At 50.3% G+C, this 20,850-nt stretch overlaps 2 protein-coding genes across 8 annotated transcripts; both read right to left on the reverse strand.

The window, feature by feature from the left end:
* Positions 1-950: 950 nt before the first annotated feature.
* ECM1 (extracellular matrix protein 1) lies at positions 951-6,936 on the reverse strand. 4 transcript variants are annotated; one of them, XM_047784754.1, is made up of 11 exons: positions 6,739-6,935; positions 5,487-5,540; positions 5,303-5,404; positions 5,123-5,203; positions 4,947-5,027; positions 4,374-4,388; positions 3,898-4,220; positions 3,262-3,636; positions 2,521-2,741; positions 2,291-2,378; positions 951-1,590 (listed from the first exon to the last, which is right to left on the reverse strand). In XM_047784754.1, the coding sequence occupies exons 1-11, from the start codon at positions 6,806-6,808 to the stop codon at positions 1,360-1,362; spliced, it is 1,641 nt and encodes a 546-aa protein (XP_047640710.1). In that variant the 5' UTR covers positions 6,809-6,935; the 3' UTR covers positions 951-1,359. The 4 variants fall into 4 exon arrangements, with proteins under 4 accessions (XP_047640710.1, XP_047640711.1, XP_047640709.1 ...); XM_047784755.1 differs by lacking the exon at positions 4,374-4,388; XM_047784753.1 differs by lacking the exon at positions 4,374-4,388 and having other exon boundaries at positions 5,123-5,404; positions 6,739-6,936.
* Positions 6,937-7,407: 471 nt separating this feature from the next.
* On the reverse strand, positions 7,408-20,850 carry TARS2 (threonyl-tRNA synthetase 2, mitochondrial). Of its 4 annotated transcripts, none has more exons than XM_047784749.1 (18): positions 20,725-20,846; positions 20,211-20,407; positions 19,777-19,900; positions 18,520-18,644; positions 17,319-17,436; positions 17,137-17,201; positions 16,531-16,609; positions 14,960-15,106; positions 14,672-14,770; positions 13,749-13,966; positions 13,100-13,262; positions 12,743-12,880; positions 12,480-12,557; positions 10,407-10,507; positions 10,104-10,205; positions 9,856-9,928; positions 9,143-9,257; positions 7,408-8,137 (listed from the first exon to the last, which is right to left on the reverse strand). In XM_047784749.1, the coding sequence occupies exons 1-18, from the start codon at positions 20,788-20,790 to the stop codon at positions 7,989-7,991; spliced, it is 2,157 nt and encodes a 718-aa protein (XP_047640705.1). In that variant the 5' UTR covers positions 20,791-20,846; the 3' UTR covers positions 7,408-7,988. The 4 variants fall into 4 exon arrangements, with proteins under 4 accessions (XP_047640705.1, XP_047640708.1, XP_047640706.1 ...); XM_047784752.1 differs by lacking the exon at positions 20,725-20,846 and adding an exon at positions 20,601-20,711 and having other exon boundaries at positions 7,658-8,137; XM_047784751.1 differs by lacking the exon at positions 7,408-8,137 and adding an exon at positions 8,144-8,308 and having other exon boundaries at positions 20,725-20,849.

The raw sequence follows: 20,850 nt of genomic DNA on the forward strand, positions 1-20,850 counted from the left end.
GCAGAATCACAGAAGACTCGTCCCCGCAGGACCTGCGTCTTCATTCAAGGTCTTTTAGCTCCAGGCTGGAGTCTCCGGTTTCCTGAAGGGCAGCCTTGAAGGGCCAAAGGGTCCCACCGTCCTGTGGTGTCGCTCTGGTCTGGCTACTGCGCCCTCCCCTCAGGCACTGGCATGACACTGTGAGAACTGGCCTCCCAGGTTCCTGCCTGGCAGTCTGCCTACTAGACATTGTAAAACGCAAATCTGAACACATCCTCTGCTTGAAACCGCCAGATGAGTCATTTGTGATGGGCTCCTGCTGACCTTTCCGGCCACATCTGGGAGAAATGACCCCTAGAGTCAGGTCCTTTCAGCCTTTGTGCTCCTGCAAGAGTTGCCCCTTCACCTGGGCTGTACTTCACCTTGTACCTCTACTTTCCTCCTGGAGAAGCTCCAACCTGCCCAGGGCAGAGGCCTTCCCTGATGCACTGGTTCTGCCCCCAGCCCGGGTTCGGTTATCAGGTGCTCCGGAGCCTACTCTGACAGCCCTGATGAACCTGATGGTAGAAACTGTGTGTTTCTCTTCTCTCTCTCTCTCTTTTTTTTTTTTTTTGGTCTTTTTGCCTTTTCTGGGGCCGCTCCCACGGCATATGGAGGTTCCCATGCTAGGGGTCTAATCAGAGCTGTAGACGCCAGCCTACGCCAGAGCCACACAACGTAGGATCCAAGCCGAGTCTGCAACCTACACCATAGCTCACAGCAAAGCCAGATCCTTAACCCACTGAGTGAGGCCAAGGATCAAACCCGCAACCTCATGGTTCCTAGTCGGATTCATTAACCACTGAGCCAAGACGGGAACTCCAGAACTGTGTGTTTCTTGAATGTTTTTCCCCCTGCAGTCTAGCACAGTGTGCATGGATAGGAGTTAAACCAATGTATATACTCAATGAATAAACACATAGACACCAGGATCAAAAGTGAAGATTTTAAAATGTCAGGCAGGGCTGTGGCATTTTGGGGTCTCACCAAAGACATGAATCATATCCTTTTCACATCTGAATTCTGATAGCCAGATAACAAAGTGACATTCCTTTTAAATATGTGAATAAATTCAAGACGACAAATACTAAAGTTAAGCTGTTTAGTTATGGTCCCAATGGCCTGTGGAACAACTTCTGCTCAGTTAGTGGGGGTGGGGCAGTGGGCCTCAGGGGCCAGTCACTAAAGAAAATTTGGGCAGGCTTAGGAGGGTGTGTTTGTGTGTGATGTTACAGACAATAATGAGGCCAAATCCAAGAGGTGTTTACTGTAATGAATATTCCAGGAGGGTGGGGTGGGGTGGGGTTCCCCCAATCTGATCCTCCAAGGCTCTGGGGTGACTCACTCTTCCTTGGGCTCAAGGGTGGGGCTGATATTTGTTCCCTGAGTTGGGCCCTGCTCCCCCTGGCCCTTGGCATCCCTAGTGTCTCCAGCCACTACAGCCACATTCCTCAGATAATTAATGTTGAAGCAGTTGACCTGTTCATCCCCAGGACTCAGTTTACAGCAATGGGCAGAGTCTCGCCAGAACTTTCTTCGGGGGCCACACAGGTTGTCGATAAAGGCTGCTTTCTGGTGAAGGAGTAAAGCGGAGATGATAGAGGGGAGCATTGTCAGAGGGCAGGCATGGTTATTTGGGTGCCCAAAGTCCCCCTTCCTCAGCTTTTTTTTTTTTTTTTTTGCTTTTTTGGGCCACACCAGCAGCATATGGAGGTTCCCAGGCCAGAGGTCGAATCAGAGCTACAGCTGCCAGCCTACACCACAGCCACAGCCACAGCCACACACGATCCGAGTCGCATCTGCGACCTACACCACAGCTCATGGTAAGGCTGGATCCGTAACCTACTGAGGCAAAGCCAGGGATTGAACCCGCAACCTCATGGATACAAGTCGGATTCGTTTCTGTTGCACCACAATGGGAACTCCTTCTCTCAGCTTCTAATGCTCTCTCCCTGGATCCCTTCCTGGGGCCCAGATAGCGTGCAAGGCTGCCTTCCAGAACTAGATTCCTTGTGATGGACAGATGGGAACATCTGGAAATGCCAGAAGCTAGAGGCTCAGAGGAGGGACATTGGGAACTTAGAGGCGGGGGAGTAGGTCAGGTCAGGAATGAAGACTTCTGGAACCAAGAAAGAAGATCTTCCCACTAGTCTTCTTTCTTTCTGTGGACTGGTTTGAGGAACTAAAAGAAGGGGTAGCCTGCAGTCCCAGCCCTCTCACTCCCCTCCTCTGCATTCTTTTGGAGGCTATGACCCCCTGCCCTCATACTCACCTCCTCCTCAGCACAGCAGGCTTGCTCTGGAAACGGCACATCACAGCATCGGACTGTCATGTTCTGGATCAGCCCAGGAATCTGCTTACTATGTTGGTAGGAAAAGGGCAGAAGTCAGGGTCTCTGGGGTGTCCCCAGGCATCAAAATGGTGCCTGGAGGCCATAATTTTGTTCTTCCCAAGAGTGCCCCAGAGGGTGCCCTATTTGGGGAAGAACTGGGCAAGACTCACTGTTTGGTGAGAACTCTTCGATTGCCACAGAGATGACTCATGAGGTTGGGGGTGACTCGGCTGAGGTCAAGAGCCAAGATGTCCCGGTCGTAGTTGGGATAGGGAGCCTGACGGGCAAAGCACTCATCGCGGGCAGGGCTAGGAGGGTGGTGGCAACACAAGTGGTGGTGGGTCTTTGTAGCCTGTTCCTGATTACAGTATCCATCAAGGGTATCCTCCCACTGTGGGCCAGAGAGAGGAGAGTCAGAAGCCTGGACACTTTGTCCCTCCTCTCCTGACCCTCTGCTTCCCTTACCATCCCACGCTATGAAATGAGGGATGCCCAGCCCCAGGTGCCAAAAGGGAAGGGCAAAGAACCAAAGGGCAAGGAGGCAGCTGTGGCTGTATGGGGTTGGGAAGGTGGAAGGGAGAAGCGCAGATGTGGTTCCTAGCTGGCCACAGGAGATGAGCTGGAACGGCAGATGGAGAGAGTCAGGTGAGGCCAGAGCTGGACGGATGGATGGCAGACAGGTGCATGTGTGGGATCTTGGGTGGATGAGGCCAGGAGTGCAGGATGAAGGTGCAAGACGAACAGACTCAAATGAAGAACACAGTGGATGGATGAACATTCACAAGCAGGTGAACGGGAAGATGCGCTCACAGTGGGTGGGTACACGGATGACTAGGCCGGTGGGATCAGAGGTCGGAGATGGGTGGGCGGGCAGGCAGGCAGGCTCTTGGGATGCTGGGATGCCCACTTACGGCCTTCCATGTACAGGTGTGGTTGTTCCCTTGCTGGCAACAGCGCTGGAACTCCCCCTCCAGCTGGGTCAGAGCGTGCAGCTGCCTTTGGATGGGGTCAGTAGCTGGGAGGTTGCGTGGCACGGAGCGGAAGCGTCTTAGGTGGCAGATGTTCTTGATATTGTCCAGTGTGGGTGGCCCAGGGGGAAAAGGCAGCTCGGGGCCCGAGGAAATACCGGGCTGGTGGCTGGGGCAGGCCCGGAGCTGGTAGTGTGGCCGGGGAGCTTCCTCCTGGAAGCAGGAGAATCGAGCCTCCCCCTGCCGTTTGCAGCACCCGTGGGGTCGGGTCTTGACCGAGAACTCGGCCTCACAGAACCGGGTCATTGCGTCCTCCCACTAGAGCAAGAGGGATGGATCAGCCTGGCAGCCCACTGTTCACACTCCTGTCTTCCTCCCAGGCTCCAGAAAAGGACCCTGGGCAGGCAAATAAGCAGAGGCTGTCCCCTGCTCTTCTGGAACACTGAAGGGGCCAAGGTAGGGCCAATGAAAGGGACCTGAGGTTTCTGCATTCCCAGGCCTAGGCCTCTAGTTCTTGAAATACACACATACTGAATGGGGGTTAAAGGACACCCCCAGGATCAAGAACCCAACCCTTACCACGAGTTTTGCACAGTCCAAGCGGTGTATGTAGTTGTGACAGCGGCAGCATCGAGAATATCCAGTCTCCAGCAAATTGAGGGCCTCACCCTGGCGACTAAGGTGGGAAAAGCCAGTCTGCGGCAGGTTCCAAGGACCATACACCACATGCTGACGATTAGGAAGGCAAATCTGGTCCAGATTATCCAGAGAAGGTCGTCCGGGGGGGAAGCCATCCAGCCGGTGGCCCCAGCCCCCACGGGGTCGGCCCGGTTGGCAGTGCTGGGCTGCATTCCAAGACTCAGGCTCTGGGGGTCTGTGCTCCATGAAGGAAGATGGCTTTTCTAGAATGGGGAAAACAGAGTGGGAAGAGGGACTATGTGGAGGCATAGAGAAAGGCTGGATTGAGTTGGGAGCATTGAAAGAACTTGGGGTTGAGGAGAAGGGGTTGGGAGGATATAGAGGAAAAGAAAACGAAATGAATTCATGGCTCTCACCTTCAGGATGACTGTCTGAAAGGAAAAGAGACCTGAGTTAAGCAAGGTGTCACCGTTCTAGCCCCCACCCCAAATTATGCCTGCTCCGTGTGCTGCTTCCCAAGGCTCAGATCCCTGCCCCATCCCAATCCCCAGCAGGGTCTGAGCTCTACAGAAGGGGGAGGGACAGACAAAAGCTGTCACTCACTCTCTCTGTGCTTAGATTGGAAGGTCATCTCCTCTTAATGTAGGAAAGATGGGTCTAGCAGGATAGAGGGAGATGGCATAAAGGAAAATCACGTTGGGATGGGCATCTCTAGAAGACAGGGGCCTGGCCAGTTCCCACTCATAAGAAAGAACTCAGTAGAGAGGCAAGTGAAGGCAAATGCTACTTTTGTGTCATTTCTTCTCTTAATTTTATAAAATAGGTATTAGTTTCCCATTTTACACATGAAGAAACTAACAAGGCTTGGAGAGAGAACTTACCGAGATTATTACAGAGCTAGTAAGTGGCAGAGCCCCAAGAGCCCGTGCTTGTCAACCTGCCAGGCACGGGCAGGCAGAAGGGTAAAAAGACCGGAAGGTGTCACTTACTTTCCTTCTGTTCTGTAGGGAGCTGGAGAGGGGACTGCTCTTTTTGGAGGGGCACAGTTTCTTGAGGGAGAGGAGGATCCCCTGTAAGACAGGGGCGAGGGCATAAAGGAGCAAGGATCAGACCAATGTCAGCAAGATACAGTGGGCTGGAGGCGAGGGAACAGGCAAGCACTCACCTTTCTTTTCCGCAGGGAGTTGAGCAGGGGTCAGCTCCTCCTGCTGGAATGGGATGGCTTCCTGAGAGGAAGAGGGCTGCACTACAGAAGGAGGAGTGTGTGAGCAAACCTCCCCTCGGCCCCTCTGCAACAGAACAGCAGGAAGTAGGCCAGAAGCCTGGAGGTCAAACTGAGACTTACCTTCACTCTGTCCCTCAAAGTGAGGGCTCTGCTGAGAAGTGTCAGGGGGATCCCTGGGGAGAGTGTGGCTCAGGGGTGGGGAAGGGGGTGCAGCATAGCCAGCTAGAGGCAAGAAGGGAGATGATCAAAACCCGCATCTCTTCCTGGACCCCCAATCCCAAGCCACTCCTCCCCAGACGCTTACCTTCTTGAAGGAGGTGCTCTGCCCCCAGCTCCCTTTGCCCTGGAGCCTTGGAAACTGCAAGAGGAAGGGTGAGTCAGGGGTGGTTTTGAGAGGCCCTTCTCTGGCTCTGAGCACGGGAAGAGGAGGCAGTAGAGGTAAAGAGCTTAGAAAAGATGGCCAGGACACCAGAAGCCTCACTGTACTGCTTCTGCCCCATGTCCCCTAGGCCACCCTCCAAACATACCCCGTTGCGACTAGGTTCTGAGAGCTGTGAAAACCTGACAGACTCACCTCTACCAGGCCTAAAGGGAATGTGACATTTGGGGCTGGGTAGGAAGGCCTTAACCTCCTCCTGTCAGTGTCCTTCCCTTAGGGCTTCTGGACTCTCCCCAGTCCAGACCTTGAACAGGCTGGAGGCTCACCTGGCCCCCTCCTCCACCCTCCTGCTTACTCCAGGCCCTTTAAACATCTTTGGGCCTGCCGTGACACTGTCAGGTCCTTAACCCACAGAGCCCCAACGGCGACTCCTCTTTGGGCCTTCTGGGAAGTGGCCCACATAGAAGATGAGGTGCCTCCCCTCCAGCTAGTCTCAGATCCCCCTCAGTTTAGTTCTCAATTTAGGACCTGAGAACCTGACAGGTTCAGAACTCCTGAGGCAAATCACCCCACAGCCACAAGGAAAGGAGTTGCTTGTAGCTGACCTGCAATCACAAGACTAGGACCTGGGAGAGACAGGATGGAGCCTTCCAGAGAGAAGACTCTACCTATGATGCTCTTTCAACAGTTTCCTGCAGGAGTGTTTTGTGTGCATCCATGCACATACTGCGTGTGTGCTGGCTACAAACAGTGCCTGTATCTGGTAGTCTGTGCATGGATGACACCCTCTCAACCGGTCTCTTAACCAGCCAGGGAGTCAGTCGAGGCTTTCTGAGTGGGCAAACTGGTTTTGAGCAGCCTGGGGGCCATTCTTCTCTCCTCTGTCTCACAGGTCCCACATATACATCTTCCTCAGGCAGAGGCCCCTTACTCTGAATCCATCTGCCCCCTCAGGAGTTGCCGATTTGACTGCAATTACATTTCTTGGTGGAAAGCTCTAGGAACCCCTTTCCTTCTGTGCTCCTGCTCCCTCTTCCTAGTTAAAGGCTCCAGAACCCAGGCCCACCCCGGGGCCTGCTGAGAAACAGCCAAACGGGAAATCCTCTTGCTAGTGGTGAGCCATCTAGGATGGCTGGCCAGGCCCACTTTCCAAGTGCTGGCTCCAACCCCAACTCACCTCCCTCTGGGACTACAGAAGCAACAGCCAAATAGGCCAAGACCAAGGCTGCTCTGGACGTGGTCCCCATTCTGGGGCAAGGGCTGGTCGGTGGCAACCCAGGTAGGTCCTCTCAGGCAGATCTGAAGGGCTGGACAGCTGGGAGCCTGCTTGTCCAGTTGCTGTCACTGCCGTTGTGAACTTCAGGGCCGACTGCTTCTCCTTTTATATAGCTATCTGGGGATAGCTACCGCCCTCCTCAGCTTCCTGCCATGACTCAGTCCCAGCTGCTCCTCCTCTGCAGCCACTCCTCCAAAACTCACCCTGAAGCCTCCTGAGAGGATTGAGAAGAATGGAGGTGAACCCAACTCCGAGAAACTGATTCTGAGAATCATGGAGCAAAAGAGGTCTGAGAACTCAATCTCTCCATTTTGTGCCTCAGTTTCTCCATGCTGCATGCTGCCTTCTGTGGAGAATGGATCTGACACCCTGCTGAATTGGGGTTGGGGGAAAAGGGCACTAAGGAGTTGAGAAAGGAACAGACAGCTATCCCGGGCTGCTCCCCGACCAGTGAGAGGCCAAGGGTGCCCCTCTTCAATTTCCCCAACCCCTCAGGACAAAAGAGAAGGAGACAAATTGGCCTTTATGTCCCCATCAGAAGTCAGAGGTGAAAGACACACGTCCAGTAGCTTCAGATTTATTATTTTTATTTTTTAGGGCCACACGTGCAGCATATGAAGTTCCCAGACTAGGGGTACAATTGGAGCTGTGGCTGCCAGCCTACACCACAGACACAGCAACACCAGATCTGAGCTGCATCTGCAAACTATACCACAGCTCGCATGCTGGATCCTTTAACCCACTGAGTGAGGCCAGTGAGCAAACCCGCAGCCTCGTGGATACCAGTCGAGTTCTTAACCAACTGAGTCACAACAGGAACTCCAGATTTATTATTTTTATCTTTATTTATTTGGTTACACCAAAGTTCCTGGGCCAGGGTTCAAAGCCACAGCAGTGACAATGCTGGATCCTTAACTTCTAGGCCACCAGGGAACTCCTCGAGTTTATTACTTTTAGTTTCATTCTCCTCACATCCAAATAGCAACAGGTTCCCCTGGACCAAATCTCTCTTCAGGAGAGCAGATTCACGCCTCCACATGAGTTCTGAGGGCCCTGGGGGAACTCTGGATTCTGTCAGTCAGGTTGGGCTCTCCTGTGTTAAGGAGGGCTGGCGGCCCCTGCAGATCTTTGACACATCTACATAGAGAAACTTAAAAAATTTCTTCAGCATTTGGGACCCTGGTGTTCTGCAGCTCCAGCAGCCGCTGTACAGCCTCAGCCAAGTCCCGCTCCCCAAGTCGATGATTATCTCGAGTCCGAATGTTCACTGTTCTCTTACTCTGCTCTTTCTGGCCAACAACTGCAGGAGAGGGGAGGTGTGAGAATCTCAGACACATTTATCCAGAAGATAATCTCCTTTTGCTATGCAGAAATGTAAGAAACCTAAATCTTTAGGATTTAGCAAAGCTCAGACATGGCTCTGAAAAAGGGTATATTTAGCTGCCTCTTGCTCTCTAGTTCCGTCTTCATCCTGAGGAGATAAGGAAATGTTGCAGACATTCTCCTACATGCCTTATCACTTCCATTCAGAAGCCCAGGGGTCAGAGATAGTAGGGTCAGCCAAAGAAAGAAAAACAGATCAAGAAGCAGAGCCAGAGAAAGTGAGTGAGTGTGTGTGTGTGTGTGTGTGTGTGTGGAAGAGCCAGAGAGAAAGTGTGTGTGCGACAGAGAAAGAGGAGGGTGCCAGTCAAGAAGCAGAGCCAGAGAGAAAGTGTGTGTGTGTGTGTGTGTGTGTGTGTGTGTGACAGAGAAAGAGGAGGGTTCCAGTAGCAGGATGGGAGAGACTTGTGCAAGTCCCCGGGATCACGGGGCCGCTTGCTCCCTGTGCTGACAAGGTGAGTGGGTGTGTATAATCTGGCTGAGAAGTTTCTACTTGTCTTCAGGACAGAGCTCTGAACCTTGGGAAAGGGTAAAGAGGAGTAAGGAAGGCCTAGACTTTTTTCCCCTTAAGGCCTTTCTCCTCATCCTTTAGGCCTGACTCTTTCTAGGTCTAAAATAAACAAAGCTTACTAATTAATGCCTTATTAACCCTTCCTGTCCCTTTCTCTCTGATGCTTCCTCAGTTAATTAACCTAACACACACCAAGAGCTGGGGTGGGGGTCAGAAGAAAACTGTTCTGAGGGTCAGGAGTGAAGTAACCTAAGGCCCAAATAGCTCTGGTGTTCTGAGTCCTGACTCCTGCCCAGCTCAGGTAATGAGCCCCCATCAACCCAAACACGCAGTTGAATAGATAAGAAAGAACAACACAGAGGCCTGGTGGAAGAGTGTAGGGCTCTGGGGGCCTGGGCAGACCCAGTCACTTACCAAACTGAAAATTGTAGTGGGCAAGCTGAGCCCGTCGGACTCTCCGACTGAGAGTCAGTCCAGAGTCGGCGTCCAGGTCTCCGACCAGTCCTGCAGCTCGAAGGCTCTGCTGTGCCTGGGCAAAGGATTGGTGACAGGAACTTGCTTTAACGGAAGGCTGAGGAGCTGGAACAGTCTATGCCAATTTTCCTCAAGGTCCCCCATCTGCTCGTCCTTCCTCTGCCTCAAGGCTCTCCTGTTCTTACAGTCAACCCCTCCGCACTCAACGCCGAGGCCCCTCCCCAGCCCCCACAGCTTCCTCATCTGCCTCCTGCTGGAGCGAGCCCACCAAGAGCTCCCTGGATTCTGCCTGTTTCTAGACACCACTCTACCCAACCAGCTCCTTGGCTCTAGTAACATCCATATCCTTCTCTCGAAAAAGAAAAAATAAAACGAGTATTTATCCAAGCCCTCTTTTGTGCCAAGTGCTCTGTTGTCAGCATTTAACATTTATTAATTTGTTTAATTTCCACATGTCTCCACAAGACAGGGATTAGCTCACTTGTGGGATGTGGAATTCCCAGCATATAGGCCGGCGGCCATTCAGGCCCAGTCTTGTGACTCCAAGTGCTTTGCCCCTTTCACTATCCCATGTGGCCTCTGCTACCCACTGCTCGGCCCCAGCCTCCCTACTAGGGCTGCTTCAGCCCCTGTCATTACACCCAACTCCTCACCTCCCTGGCGTATTCCTCTTGCTCACTCCCCACAGGGATGACCACCACCTGGAATGGGGACAGCCACAGGGGCCTGATTGAGAGAAAAAAGGAAGACAAATTATTTATCCTGGCTCTGACCACAAGTATGGCTGCAGGGAGCAGATTCTAGAAAGAAACAGAAGATGGAGTCTGAAGGGGGCCAGGCTCTGGAGCATGCACTAACTGGTTTGAGGAGCAGAACAGAAATATGGGGTCAGAGGTCTCACCATTTCCCCCCACAGCTTTCTGCCAGCACGCCCAACATCCTCTCCACAGAACCTAGCACTGCTCGATGAATGAGGACTGGACGCTCCAGGGCCCCCGCCTGCCTTGGAGGGAAGAAGATGGAATGGAGAAATGTCACAAAATGTGTACCCAAGATCACCTTCCAGTTTCCAAGAAATCTTCAGCCCTGGCAAGGGAGGGTATGGAGGATTTGGTTTAGTGTTTAGGGTCCAAGGTAGAAAGGAAAGTTGTTCTCCCCCTATTCCATAGGCCAAGGGAAAAGGGGACAGGGCCAGGTTCTGTACCCCTTGTACTGGAGGTCAAATCTCAGAGGCAGCTGGAAGTCAAGCTGGATTGTCCCACACTGATGGGGCCGGCCCAGGGCATCGCGGACGTGCACGTCAATCTGGGGAGACAGAAGGGAGGACAAGAGAGAAACCAGAATCATTATGCATGCCACCCCTCTTCTACCTACCCATGTCCTAGACAGTATGGTGAGGCACGCCAGCCAGCTGACTCATACTCCACTGTGCTCACTGGAGACTCTGGCAGTGGCTCTCTCCACTTAGTAACAGTGTAATATTAAGGGACATCAGCATTTACAGGAATGGCCCATCCATGCCCTGGCCTCTCAATTCCTTGAGTTTCCCATCTCAGAGACCTTCACCCATACCCACACAATGGCTACATCCTTCATCCTGTCATCATCCAGAATGGCTGCACCTCTGAAACAGTCCATCAGAGGAGAGTTCACCTGCTCTGATTACTGTCTCTTGTCCTTCCAGCTCTGACAATTATTCCTATTAATGGCTCTTCAATCTCTCGGTTCTTTAACTGGTCTTTTTTCTTGCCATTCATAGGCCTCTCAGCCTCTCCCACTTGTGTTTCTTTCCCCATGCAGCTGTAACCACTCTCCCCGGTTCCCTGGTATCATTGTTCTGTCACATCCACATGACAAAACACTATCCTGATGGCATCTTTGCCTCCCACCTCTTTGGCCCTATAACAGAACTGCTCAGTGCTGTCCAACATGTCACATATCACACAGATGCAAAAAAAGGGACTGATGCAAATTGCTGTGGGGTGTTTTTTTTTTTTGGCCACGCTTGCGGCATGTAGAGGTTCTCAGGCCGGGGATCAAACACGAGCCACAGCAGCGATCCAAGCTGCTGCACTGACAACACCAGATCCTTAACCCGCTATGCCCAAAGAGGTTTCTGTTCTGAACCTCAACTGAACCCTTGCTGCTGCCAGCAATCCTCTGGCTGCTCTAATCAGCTCTGCATCCTGTTCTCAAGGATTTTCAAGCTTTCTCCTATCTTCAACCTCCTCACTGACAACTCTCTGCCATTTCAGCAAGTGCTCCTGCCTCTTATCTCATGGAGAATTCTAATTGATATCATGAGATGGGAAAATGTCTCAATTTCTGTCACCATACCTGTAAATTTCCTTCTATCTACTCCTACCCTTTCCCTCTGTCCTCCAATGACATAGGTGGTTCTTCCTGTGGGGGGATCTTAATCCCACGCCTCATGACCCCCTACAAATTTCCCTCTACTGAAACTCCTTCTACGACTTCAACTTGTCCCTGACCCAATCAGATTCCTTCTCATCACAGCACTTAAAACATTCCTCTCTCCCTTTATCAACATCTCTTTTGATCTGTCAGCTATTCTTTGTCTTTATAAGAGCCAATGTTCTTGAAAGAGTTATGTTCACTCATTCACTTCTGACTCCACTCCCAGGTCCCACTTTACTGAAAAATGGCCCCTCAAAACCTTCCAGCCTTTTCACTAAATCCAACAGACACTTTTCAGTCCTTTTTTCCCCTGACTTCTTTCACCTCTTCCAACTTGCCATGTGACTTTTCACCCCTCATGTTAGTCCCTGCCTATGAACGGTCACTTTTGACATACCCCTTCCTTTACCTGGCCAACAATTGCCTTTCAGATTGGAAAGAGATTCCTACAGGAAGCCCTCCCTAACCCTCCTGAGTAACGTGCTCCCTTGGTACCTACACAACACTGATCCTGCTGTGCTGAAAAGCCCTATTTACCTCCTATAGCCCTCACCAGACATAAGTTCCAAGGGGGCAGGAAATGTATTGTTCTTCCTTTTGTTGTTTGTTTTTATGGCTGCATCTGCAGCATGGGAAGTTCCTAGGCCAGGGATGGAACCTGTGGCATAGCAGTGACCTGAGCCACTGCAGTGACAGCAACAGCACTGGATCCTCAATCCGCTGAGCCACCAGGGAACTTCTGTATTGCTCTTCTGTATATCCTATACAAGTTTAAAGATATTCCTTTGTATCTATTAAATATTTAATAAAGTAACACAAAAAATGACTACATAAGACTCTACCAGAGTCCCCAGCTAACCTTAGGTCCATAGAAGGCACCATCTCCAGGATTGAGGTCCCAGGGTTCTCCAAATTCTTCCAGAGCCTGTTGAAGGACCTTTAGGGGGAAGAAGACAAGAGAAGAATATGTCACCTTAGACTACGAACAACATACCCACTAGCTCCCAACAAATGACCCTCTCAGCATATGCCTCCACCAGGGACCCCGATTCCCATCTACCTTCCCCTCCCCTCCCATCAGAGACTGGTTTATCTGCCTCTGCTTCCCTACCACCTACTTACCTGCTCAGCCTGGTCCCAAAGGCAAGGCTCTCCCAGGAAGCCAGATGGCCGGGTAGACAGTGCCAGGCGGAAAGAGAAGCCAAGCACAGTGTAGACGGAGCGGAGGAAATCAAGACAGCCTCGGATTTCTGCTTCCAGCTGGAGGCAGGGAATAATGGAGGTGAGCTGGGTGCTAGCTGGAGCTCTGGGGTGGTGGTAGTTTGGGGGAAAAAGGGCAAACATAAAGCAAAGTTGGGGATAGAATGCAGCGGAATTATAATACATAATGAGGGCGAATGAGGATCAGGAATGTTGGTGGGTCACAAGGAGAATGAAAGGTGGCTTAGAAATGCTCTGGTGGAGCAGGGGAAGGGCCACCTGATCCGGTGCACAGAAGATGTGAGCATCATCCTGCTGGAAGCACCGCAGCCGAGTCAGTCCCCCGAGACTACCAGAGGCCTCAGCCCGGTGCAGGGCCCCGAAGTCTGCCAGTCGGAGGGGAAGCTCTCGCCAGGATCTGGGCCGGTGGGCAAACATCAGGCTGAAATTGGGGTGGGGAGGGGTCAGGGCAACAGGGAAAACTAGCCCCTGAAGACTGCTCCTCAGCTCAGTCGGCTTGCTGCCCTCCTCTGCACCATCAGCTAACATCCTCTCCAGCCTTGGCATGCCTTCTCACTGAGTCCTGTCAATCCCACTTGTCACACTCCGGGCTCTGCCTGGTTCAAAACTGAATTTCTCAGTAACAATACTAGACATCATTTGCTGTGCCCCTGTCTGTGATAGGCACTGAGGTGAAAAAGGAACCTTAGACAGCAACTGCAAAGCCTTGATATTACACCTGAGAAGACTGAAGCTTAGGGAGGTGCAATGATTTTCCCAAATCCATGTGGTTAGCTAGAGGGCAGATCCAAGATTCAAATCTGGTGTTCAAATACTATTCCAAAGAGCTTTCTATTACTTAATATTTAGCAACCCAGCTTCCTAGCCCTAGCCTGGGAAGACCCAGTCCTCCTGGCTCCCAGCTCACCAGTGTGCAGGGCAGTTCATTGGCTTGAGGGCGAGTGTATCTGTGGGATGGCTGGTAGAGTGATCACTCTGGGAGCTGGCAGGCCCATCAGTGCCTGAGGGCTGCAGGGCAAACATGTCTTCCCGATAATGCTCCCAGTGCCCTGACAGTTCCCAGAGTTTCGTAGAAAACAGCGTGGGGGTTTTCACTTCTAAGAAACCGCGGCGAGTATACTCTGCCTGGACAGGAAGATATAGACATGGAAGGCCAGAGTGACTGGGAGGAGGGGGCAGGGTGGCAGCTGTGAGATTCCTTTGGGCCCTCAGGTCATGCTGATCACAGCTACTACCTTGAAAGCACTATGTTCCCTCTTCTCTGCTCCCCTACTGTAGGCCACACATTTCTAGTACCTCGATAAAAGTCACTAATACTTCACATTCATGGTTCTAATACCTCTATTTTTCCTTTCCTTTTCTTTTTCAGCTGTACCCATGACACATGGAAGTTCCTGGGCCAGGGATGGAATCCGAGTCACAGCTGCAGCAACGCTAGATCCTTAACCCACTGTGCCACAGAAGGAACTCTAATGCCTCCTTTTTTTTTTTTTCTTTCGGTCTTTTGTCTTTTTTAGGGCTGCACCCGCAGCATGTGAAGGTTTCCAGCTAGGAGTCGAATCAGAGCTGTAGCCACTGGCCTATGCCACAGCTACAGCCATGCCAGATCCGAACTGCGTCTGTGACCTACACCACAGCTCATGGCAACGCTGGATCCTTAACTCACTGAGTGAGGCAAGGGATCGAACCCGAAACCTCATGGTTCCTAGTCAGATTCGCTTCCACTGCGCCACGACGGGAACTCCCTCTATTCCCTCTTAACACCTGGTTTCTTTCAGGCCCTCAGTCCCTCCCCAAGTCTTCCTTCCCATGAACCTAGGTCCTCCTTACCCTGATAAAAGCCACCAATGCATTATACACCCTTGTCCCTCGAGGAAGGAAGAAACAGCTCCCAGGGCTCAGTTCATGGAAGAAGAAGAGCTCCTGTTCCTAGGCCAGGAATGGCAATGGTCACCTCAAGGGGGAAGAGTGGGGCTTGTGAATCCAAAAGACATAACTGACAAAGCTGCTCGGCCTGTGGGATTCTGAATCTGCTCCCAGCTTCACGATCAGGTTCCTTCATTTCTCTCCAACTTTTGGCATCACTCCCCACCCACCCCCATTTCTTAGACTCTGTACCTTCCCAATGCGCCGGTGGTCCCGTAACTCTGCTTCTTCCCTCCATTCTTCCCAGGCCCTCAGCTCCTCTGCTGTGGGGAAGGAAATTCCTGACACTCTCTGCAGTGTCTCTGGGGTGCCTGAAAACTTCCATAAGGATGATGAATTCTGTGGGAGGACACGGGGAGTCAAAGGGAAGATGGGGAGGACCGAAACCACCTAACCTCTCTTTTAATCCTCACAAGACACTCAGAGTGTAAGCATCACAGGTATGCCACTGGACAGTGATCTCATCTCACCTCTCTCACGACTTTTCCCAGCATCACCACCGCTATCCTCTAGACACCCCCTGACATCTTTACCATCCTGGGGTGTGCCTGAGCCTTGACGTCTACATGTGTCCTGGTTAATTCTAACCTTATCCTGCCACCTTTTTTTCTCCCCATTCTATCACTGCCCAAGCAGCACCCCTGCACTTCATTCCTTCCCCTTCTAATCACAACTGCTCAGAAATAACCCTATGCTCCAGGCAAAGATCACTTTCCATCCCTCATCAACCGCCCAAACAGTTGCTAGAAAACCCAATCTCCCACTCTAGGCCCTATTCCTGGCTCCATGAAATTCAAACACCTCTGCTTACTCCTTCCTTGAACAACAGTACTAATAAGAAACAGCCTGCATTTTCCAGCACTTTCAACTTTTCCTCAAACACTTTCTCTTGTGTTAGTTGGTTTTGTCTCTATAATGTGGATTTACTAGTAGAACAAGAGTTAACAGGCTCATTTTATAGATGTGGAAAATGGGTAAGGGGATTTACCCAAGCCTTATGCTTCATTAGCGGCAGAGACAGGACCAAGGGCAGACTGTTAGGTTTTCAAGCCAGGGCTTTCTGCTCTATGTATCTGCCTCTCCCTTTATTTCCTGCTCTGAGTCCAATAATTGACCTTGCCCAGGAGCAGTATTTTCATAAAGGGCATGCACTTGAGTATTCTCTCTGTGCCTGTCAAACGGTGTTCCACACCCCATCTCACCACAGGAGCCGTTCCCACATGACCCTGTTCATACCCTCCCTCACCACCTCCCTTACTGGTTTTTTTTTTTTTTGCTTTTTAGGGCTGCACCCATGGCATATGGAGGTTCCCAGGATTGGGGGGGGGGAGGTCTAATCGGAGCTATAGCTGCTGGCCTACGCCACAGTCACAGCAACGCCAGATCCAAGCCACATCTATGATCTACACCACAGCTCATGGCAACGCCAGATCCTTAACCCACTGAAGCAGGCCAGGGATGGAACCAGCAACCTCATGGTTCCTAGTCGGATTTGTTTCTGTTGAGCCTTGACAGGAACTCCTCCTTTACTGCTGAGGTCCGACCAGAGAATGAGAATTGACTTCTGGGCCCTGGCAGGGTGTCCAGCATCTGTCATAAAATGAGGAGTTTCTAGAAGGCAGGAACTAAGTTTCCTTCTCCTTCTGGATTCCCCCATAGCTATCAGAGCAGAGAGGGGGCCAAGAGAGAGGATCACCTTCCCATTGCCTGGCTCACTCTAGGGAAAACGGGAATCTCAACCTAACTCAGCCCTCACAACTGACCGTTAGCAGCTTAAGGCCTCCAATCTGTCCGGTATGCCGAAGGTGGGGGCCCCTGCAAAGATCAACCAACATTCCGCATCTAGGAAAAAGAAGGGTCTAGTTAATGATTTCCAAATTCTCGAGCTTCTAGTTTTCTATTTCTCAGGGGGTTTAGCTGACAGAAAGAGGAAGTGAGGAATTATTCCAAGAGAGAGCACTGGGAGATAAGAATCAATTCCCATTTCTTTTTTTTTTTTTGTCTTTTTGCTATTTCTTTGAGCCGCTTCCGCGGCATATGGAGGTTCCCAGGCTAGGGGTCTAATCGGAGCTGTAGCCACCGGCCTACGCCAGAGCCACAGCAACGCGGGATCCAAGCCGCGTCTGCAACCTACACCACAGCCCACGGCAACGCCGGATCGTTAACCCACTGAGCAAGGGCAGGGACCGAACTCGCAACCTCATGGTTCCCAGTCGGATTCGTTAACCACTGCGCCACGACGGGAACTCCTCCCATTTCTTTTTTGGGAGGAACAGATTATCTTCTATCCTTTTTCCCTTATCCCACTTCTGGCCTTCTTTAGTGCATCCCCACCTCTCCCTGTTTCCCTCAATCCTGACAACTCTCACCCATAAACTGTTGCCTTTGGACCTGTTATTTTCTCGTCAATCAGGCGAAGCTTAAAAGGGTTATCCTAGGAGAAGGGAAGAGTGAAGACAGATCTTTATGTCCGTAAAGATGTCCTGGGAGAGAGCCGCTCCTTCTCTCACGCTTCTAGATGATCCTCCTAACCTGTGTATCTCCTTCCCACCTTAAAGAGCTGGCGAAGCTGATCCCGGGAAGCCTCTAGTCTCCGGAAAGGTTGAGCAGCAGCTGCAAGTTCCTGGCAAATCTGCTCCAAAACAGGCAGCTCTGAGCCCCGGACTGTCCTGGAAAGGTAAGAGTTAGTTGGCTTCTATCCTCGAAGGAGCATCACCTGGGTGAAATCTTGCCCTCCAGAAACATCTAAAATTATTGGCAAAGACCAAAAAACTAGGGAAAACATAAACAAGAAGTCAGGTACAAATTTACAACTAGAGTGAAACCTCTATGAAATTATAGGCTGAGTGCAGGCAATCTGGACAAACAAAATTAGAAGAATAGTATTGAAGGACAAAGTAAAAGTTGAATACTTCATAAAGGTTAGAAAAGGTAGTTTCAAGCAGATTTAGAAAAGGAAGGACATGAACTAAAGGTGAAGGTGGTACCAAGGTCAGAGTTGAGGCATGGAGGGACCCTCCCCTCAACTTTCTTTCTCCTCCAAATTAAACATGCCTGAGCACCCAGAAAAGGGCCTCAGAAACCACCCCAGTGAATGGGTACAAACTTGCAGCTATAAGATGAATAAGGTCTGAGGAACTAATGTATAGCATGGTGACTATGGTTGATAAATTTTGTATTGTACAACTGAAACTGGCTAAGAGTAGACCGCGAGCACTGTCACACACACAGAAAAGCATGTGATAGGAGTTCCCATCGTGGCTCAGTGGTTAATAAATCTGACTAAACCGTGAGGTTGCGGGTTCGATCCTTGGCCTTGCTCAGTGGGTTAAGCTTGCGGCGTTGCCGTGAGCTGTGCTGTAGGTTGCAGATGCAGCTCAGATCCCGTGTTGCTGTGGCTGTGGCTGTGGCCAGCGGCTACAGGTCCGATTAGAACCCTAGCCTGGGAACCTCCATATGGCGTTGATGCAGCCCTGGAAAAGACCAAAAAAAAAAAAAAAAAGCATGTGATAATTAACTCGATTGTGAGAATCCTTTCATAATGTGTACACAGATCAAATCCTCACATGAACACTTTATTTTTTTTAACTTTTTATATAATGATTTTTATTCTTTTCATTATAGCTAGTTTACAGTGAACACTTTAAATATATAATTTTGTCAATTATATCTCAAAAAAAAAAAAAACCCAGAAAATAAAATATGGTGAAATCTCTAAAAAAGAAATCATTCTCCTTCCTTGCACTACTCACCGTTCCTTGCCCAGGAAGAAATCATGGTAGAAGCCACATTCCGTACTTGGACCTTGGCAGAGGACAGCACCTAGGAATTGTTCAGCTGCTGCCCCCAGGACATGGGTGCTGGAGTGCCAGAATACCTGGGTTCACAAGTAAGAAGTTCATAATTTCATAACCTTCTCCTTTAGCCCCTAGCTCTCTGATCCTCTCCTCAGAAAAGCTGGTGTGAAACCAGCATGAATAACTACCACAATATGGGGAACCTGACCTTGAGGGTAAGCACTAAATATAAAAAGTAAACAACAAACAACCTGACCAGAAAAGAAGGCAGCCAGAAGAAGCAGTGCACAGAAGAGAGTAAGCCCCACTCCTTGGTGCTTCCTGGTTCCAGAGCATAGTGGGAGGCTAGTGTCAGTCTTCATGCCATCCAAGCTGACATGAACAAGGAAAGGAGGCCAGGTAGTGTGCTCATTTGTGGAAGCCACATTAAAACTAAATATATGCATAACAAGGACCTACTGTATAGCATAGGGAACTCAATATTCTGTAATAACCTATATGGGAAAAGAATCTGAAAAAGAATGGATATTTGTACATGCATAACTGAATCACTCTACTGTACACCTGAAACACAACACTTTAAATCAACCCTGCTCCAGTATAAAACAAAAATTTAAAAAAGAACTCAATATATGCTACAAGATGACAACTTACAATGCTTGTCTCAAAAGTTGGGCTAAATTGGCATATTATCATTCTGTATTCAACATAACACCTCTCCCTTTCACTAACACAAATAATCACTGCTTAACAGACCCAGGCTAAGTAAAAACTTTCATCCTAGGTTTCCAGCTTAGCCAGGAGTCAAGACAAGCAATATGGAGTTCCCGTCATGGCTCAGTGGTTAACAAACCCAACTAGTATCCATGAGGACACGGGTTCAATCCTTGGCCTTGCTCAGCAGGTTAAGGATCTGGTTTGCCATGAGCTGTGATGTAGGTCGCAGGTGCAGCTCAGATCCAGTGTTGCTGTGGCTGTGGCGTAGGCTGGCTGCTACAGCTCCGATTTGACCCCTAGCCTGGGAACCACCATATGCCTCCAGTGCAGCCCTAAAAAGACCAAAAAAAAAAAATTAAAAAAGACAAGCAGTCCATGGTAGGCCTCCCTCTCAACTGAAAATGGAGAAACTGAGGCAAAAAAAAAACAAATGCTAGAAATTCCCACTTAAACATCTCTTAGCAGCCCCTATATCCCAAAAAGGAAGAAACGTACCGCTTTCCCCTCTGCAGAATCGAATGTCAGAAATCTGAGGTCAGAATCTTTTTCCAAGGGCCGCTCCAGATCATAAGGTTCTCCATTCACTACAGCAGCTACTGCAGTATCTGCCAGTTTTGAACTTCAGCAGTGGGGGTGAGGATAAAAAAAGACAAGGTTACAAGCTACAGAGGAAGACAGAAACTAATCCTTAGCAACTCTAAACTTGCGAAGGAGAAATGTATTACCAGAACACTGGAATCTTTTCTTTTTTTTTCCCCCTCAATGCATAATAGAGAAAGGTCAGAGACCATAAAACTAATGCAGATAAAAAGGAATATGCAGGAAAGGCTATCTTGATGGGGATGGAATAAACATGCAGAGTTCTTTCCCTGCTCAAGTAAACAAAGTACAGAGGTAGGTTTACCCGGTAGGTATAGAAGGCCTGGTACCTGATCTGCTGAGCTAGTTGGTAAGGGGTTGTGTTCCATGCCACAGCATCCACTTTCCTGCCTCCAGGAAGCGATATCTTAATAGCCCGGTGTTCCTTCTGCGCCATGCTTGCTAACTTCTTCACCTGAGCGGTCCATAGCTCCTCAAAAAAGCCAAGCCGCTCTACCAACCAGTGTGGAGGAGTGGGCACAGCTGCCTGGAGGAAAAGATGTTAGGAGGTAACACAGGTCCCAAAATTCCTTATTGAGCTTGGGGGTAGTGGGAAGTGAGAACATTTAAGTGGCCATGATCCTAAATCCCAATCTTTAAAAAAGGAATGGGAGGTATAAGGCCCTAGGCTGGGAGTGCTACGTTCCCCAGACGGCTACCCTAGGAAAAAGATGGCGTACCTAAGGGCCGGGTCCCGAACGTAGGGCGGGAGTAGGGGGTGTCAGATGGGGTTGAGAGCCTATACTTTGGGCTTCAGCTGCGCTAGGTCCGATGTGTTTCGGAACTTTTGGGTACCTCACGCACCGTGTGCAGCCCGCAGGCTTGTAACCCTGGGAGCCGAAGTCGCCGCCACCTCCGATACAGCCCCATGTTCCTTCAGACCCGTCACACAGCCTCAAATAAATGATCGCTGCTTCTCTTTTGTCGGAT

Source organism: Phacochoerus africanus, chromosome 6, assembly GCF_016906955.1.
Source record: "Phacochoerus africanus isolate WHEZ1 chromosome 6, ROS_Pafr_v1, whole genome shotgun sequence".
Taxonomy (NCBI): Eukaryota; Metazoa; Chordata; class Mammalia; order Artiodactyla; family Suidae; genus Phacochoerus; species Phacochoerus africanus.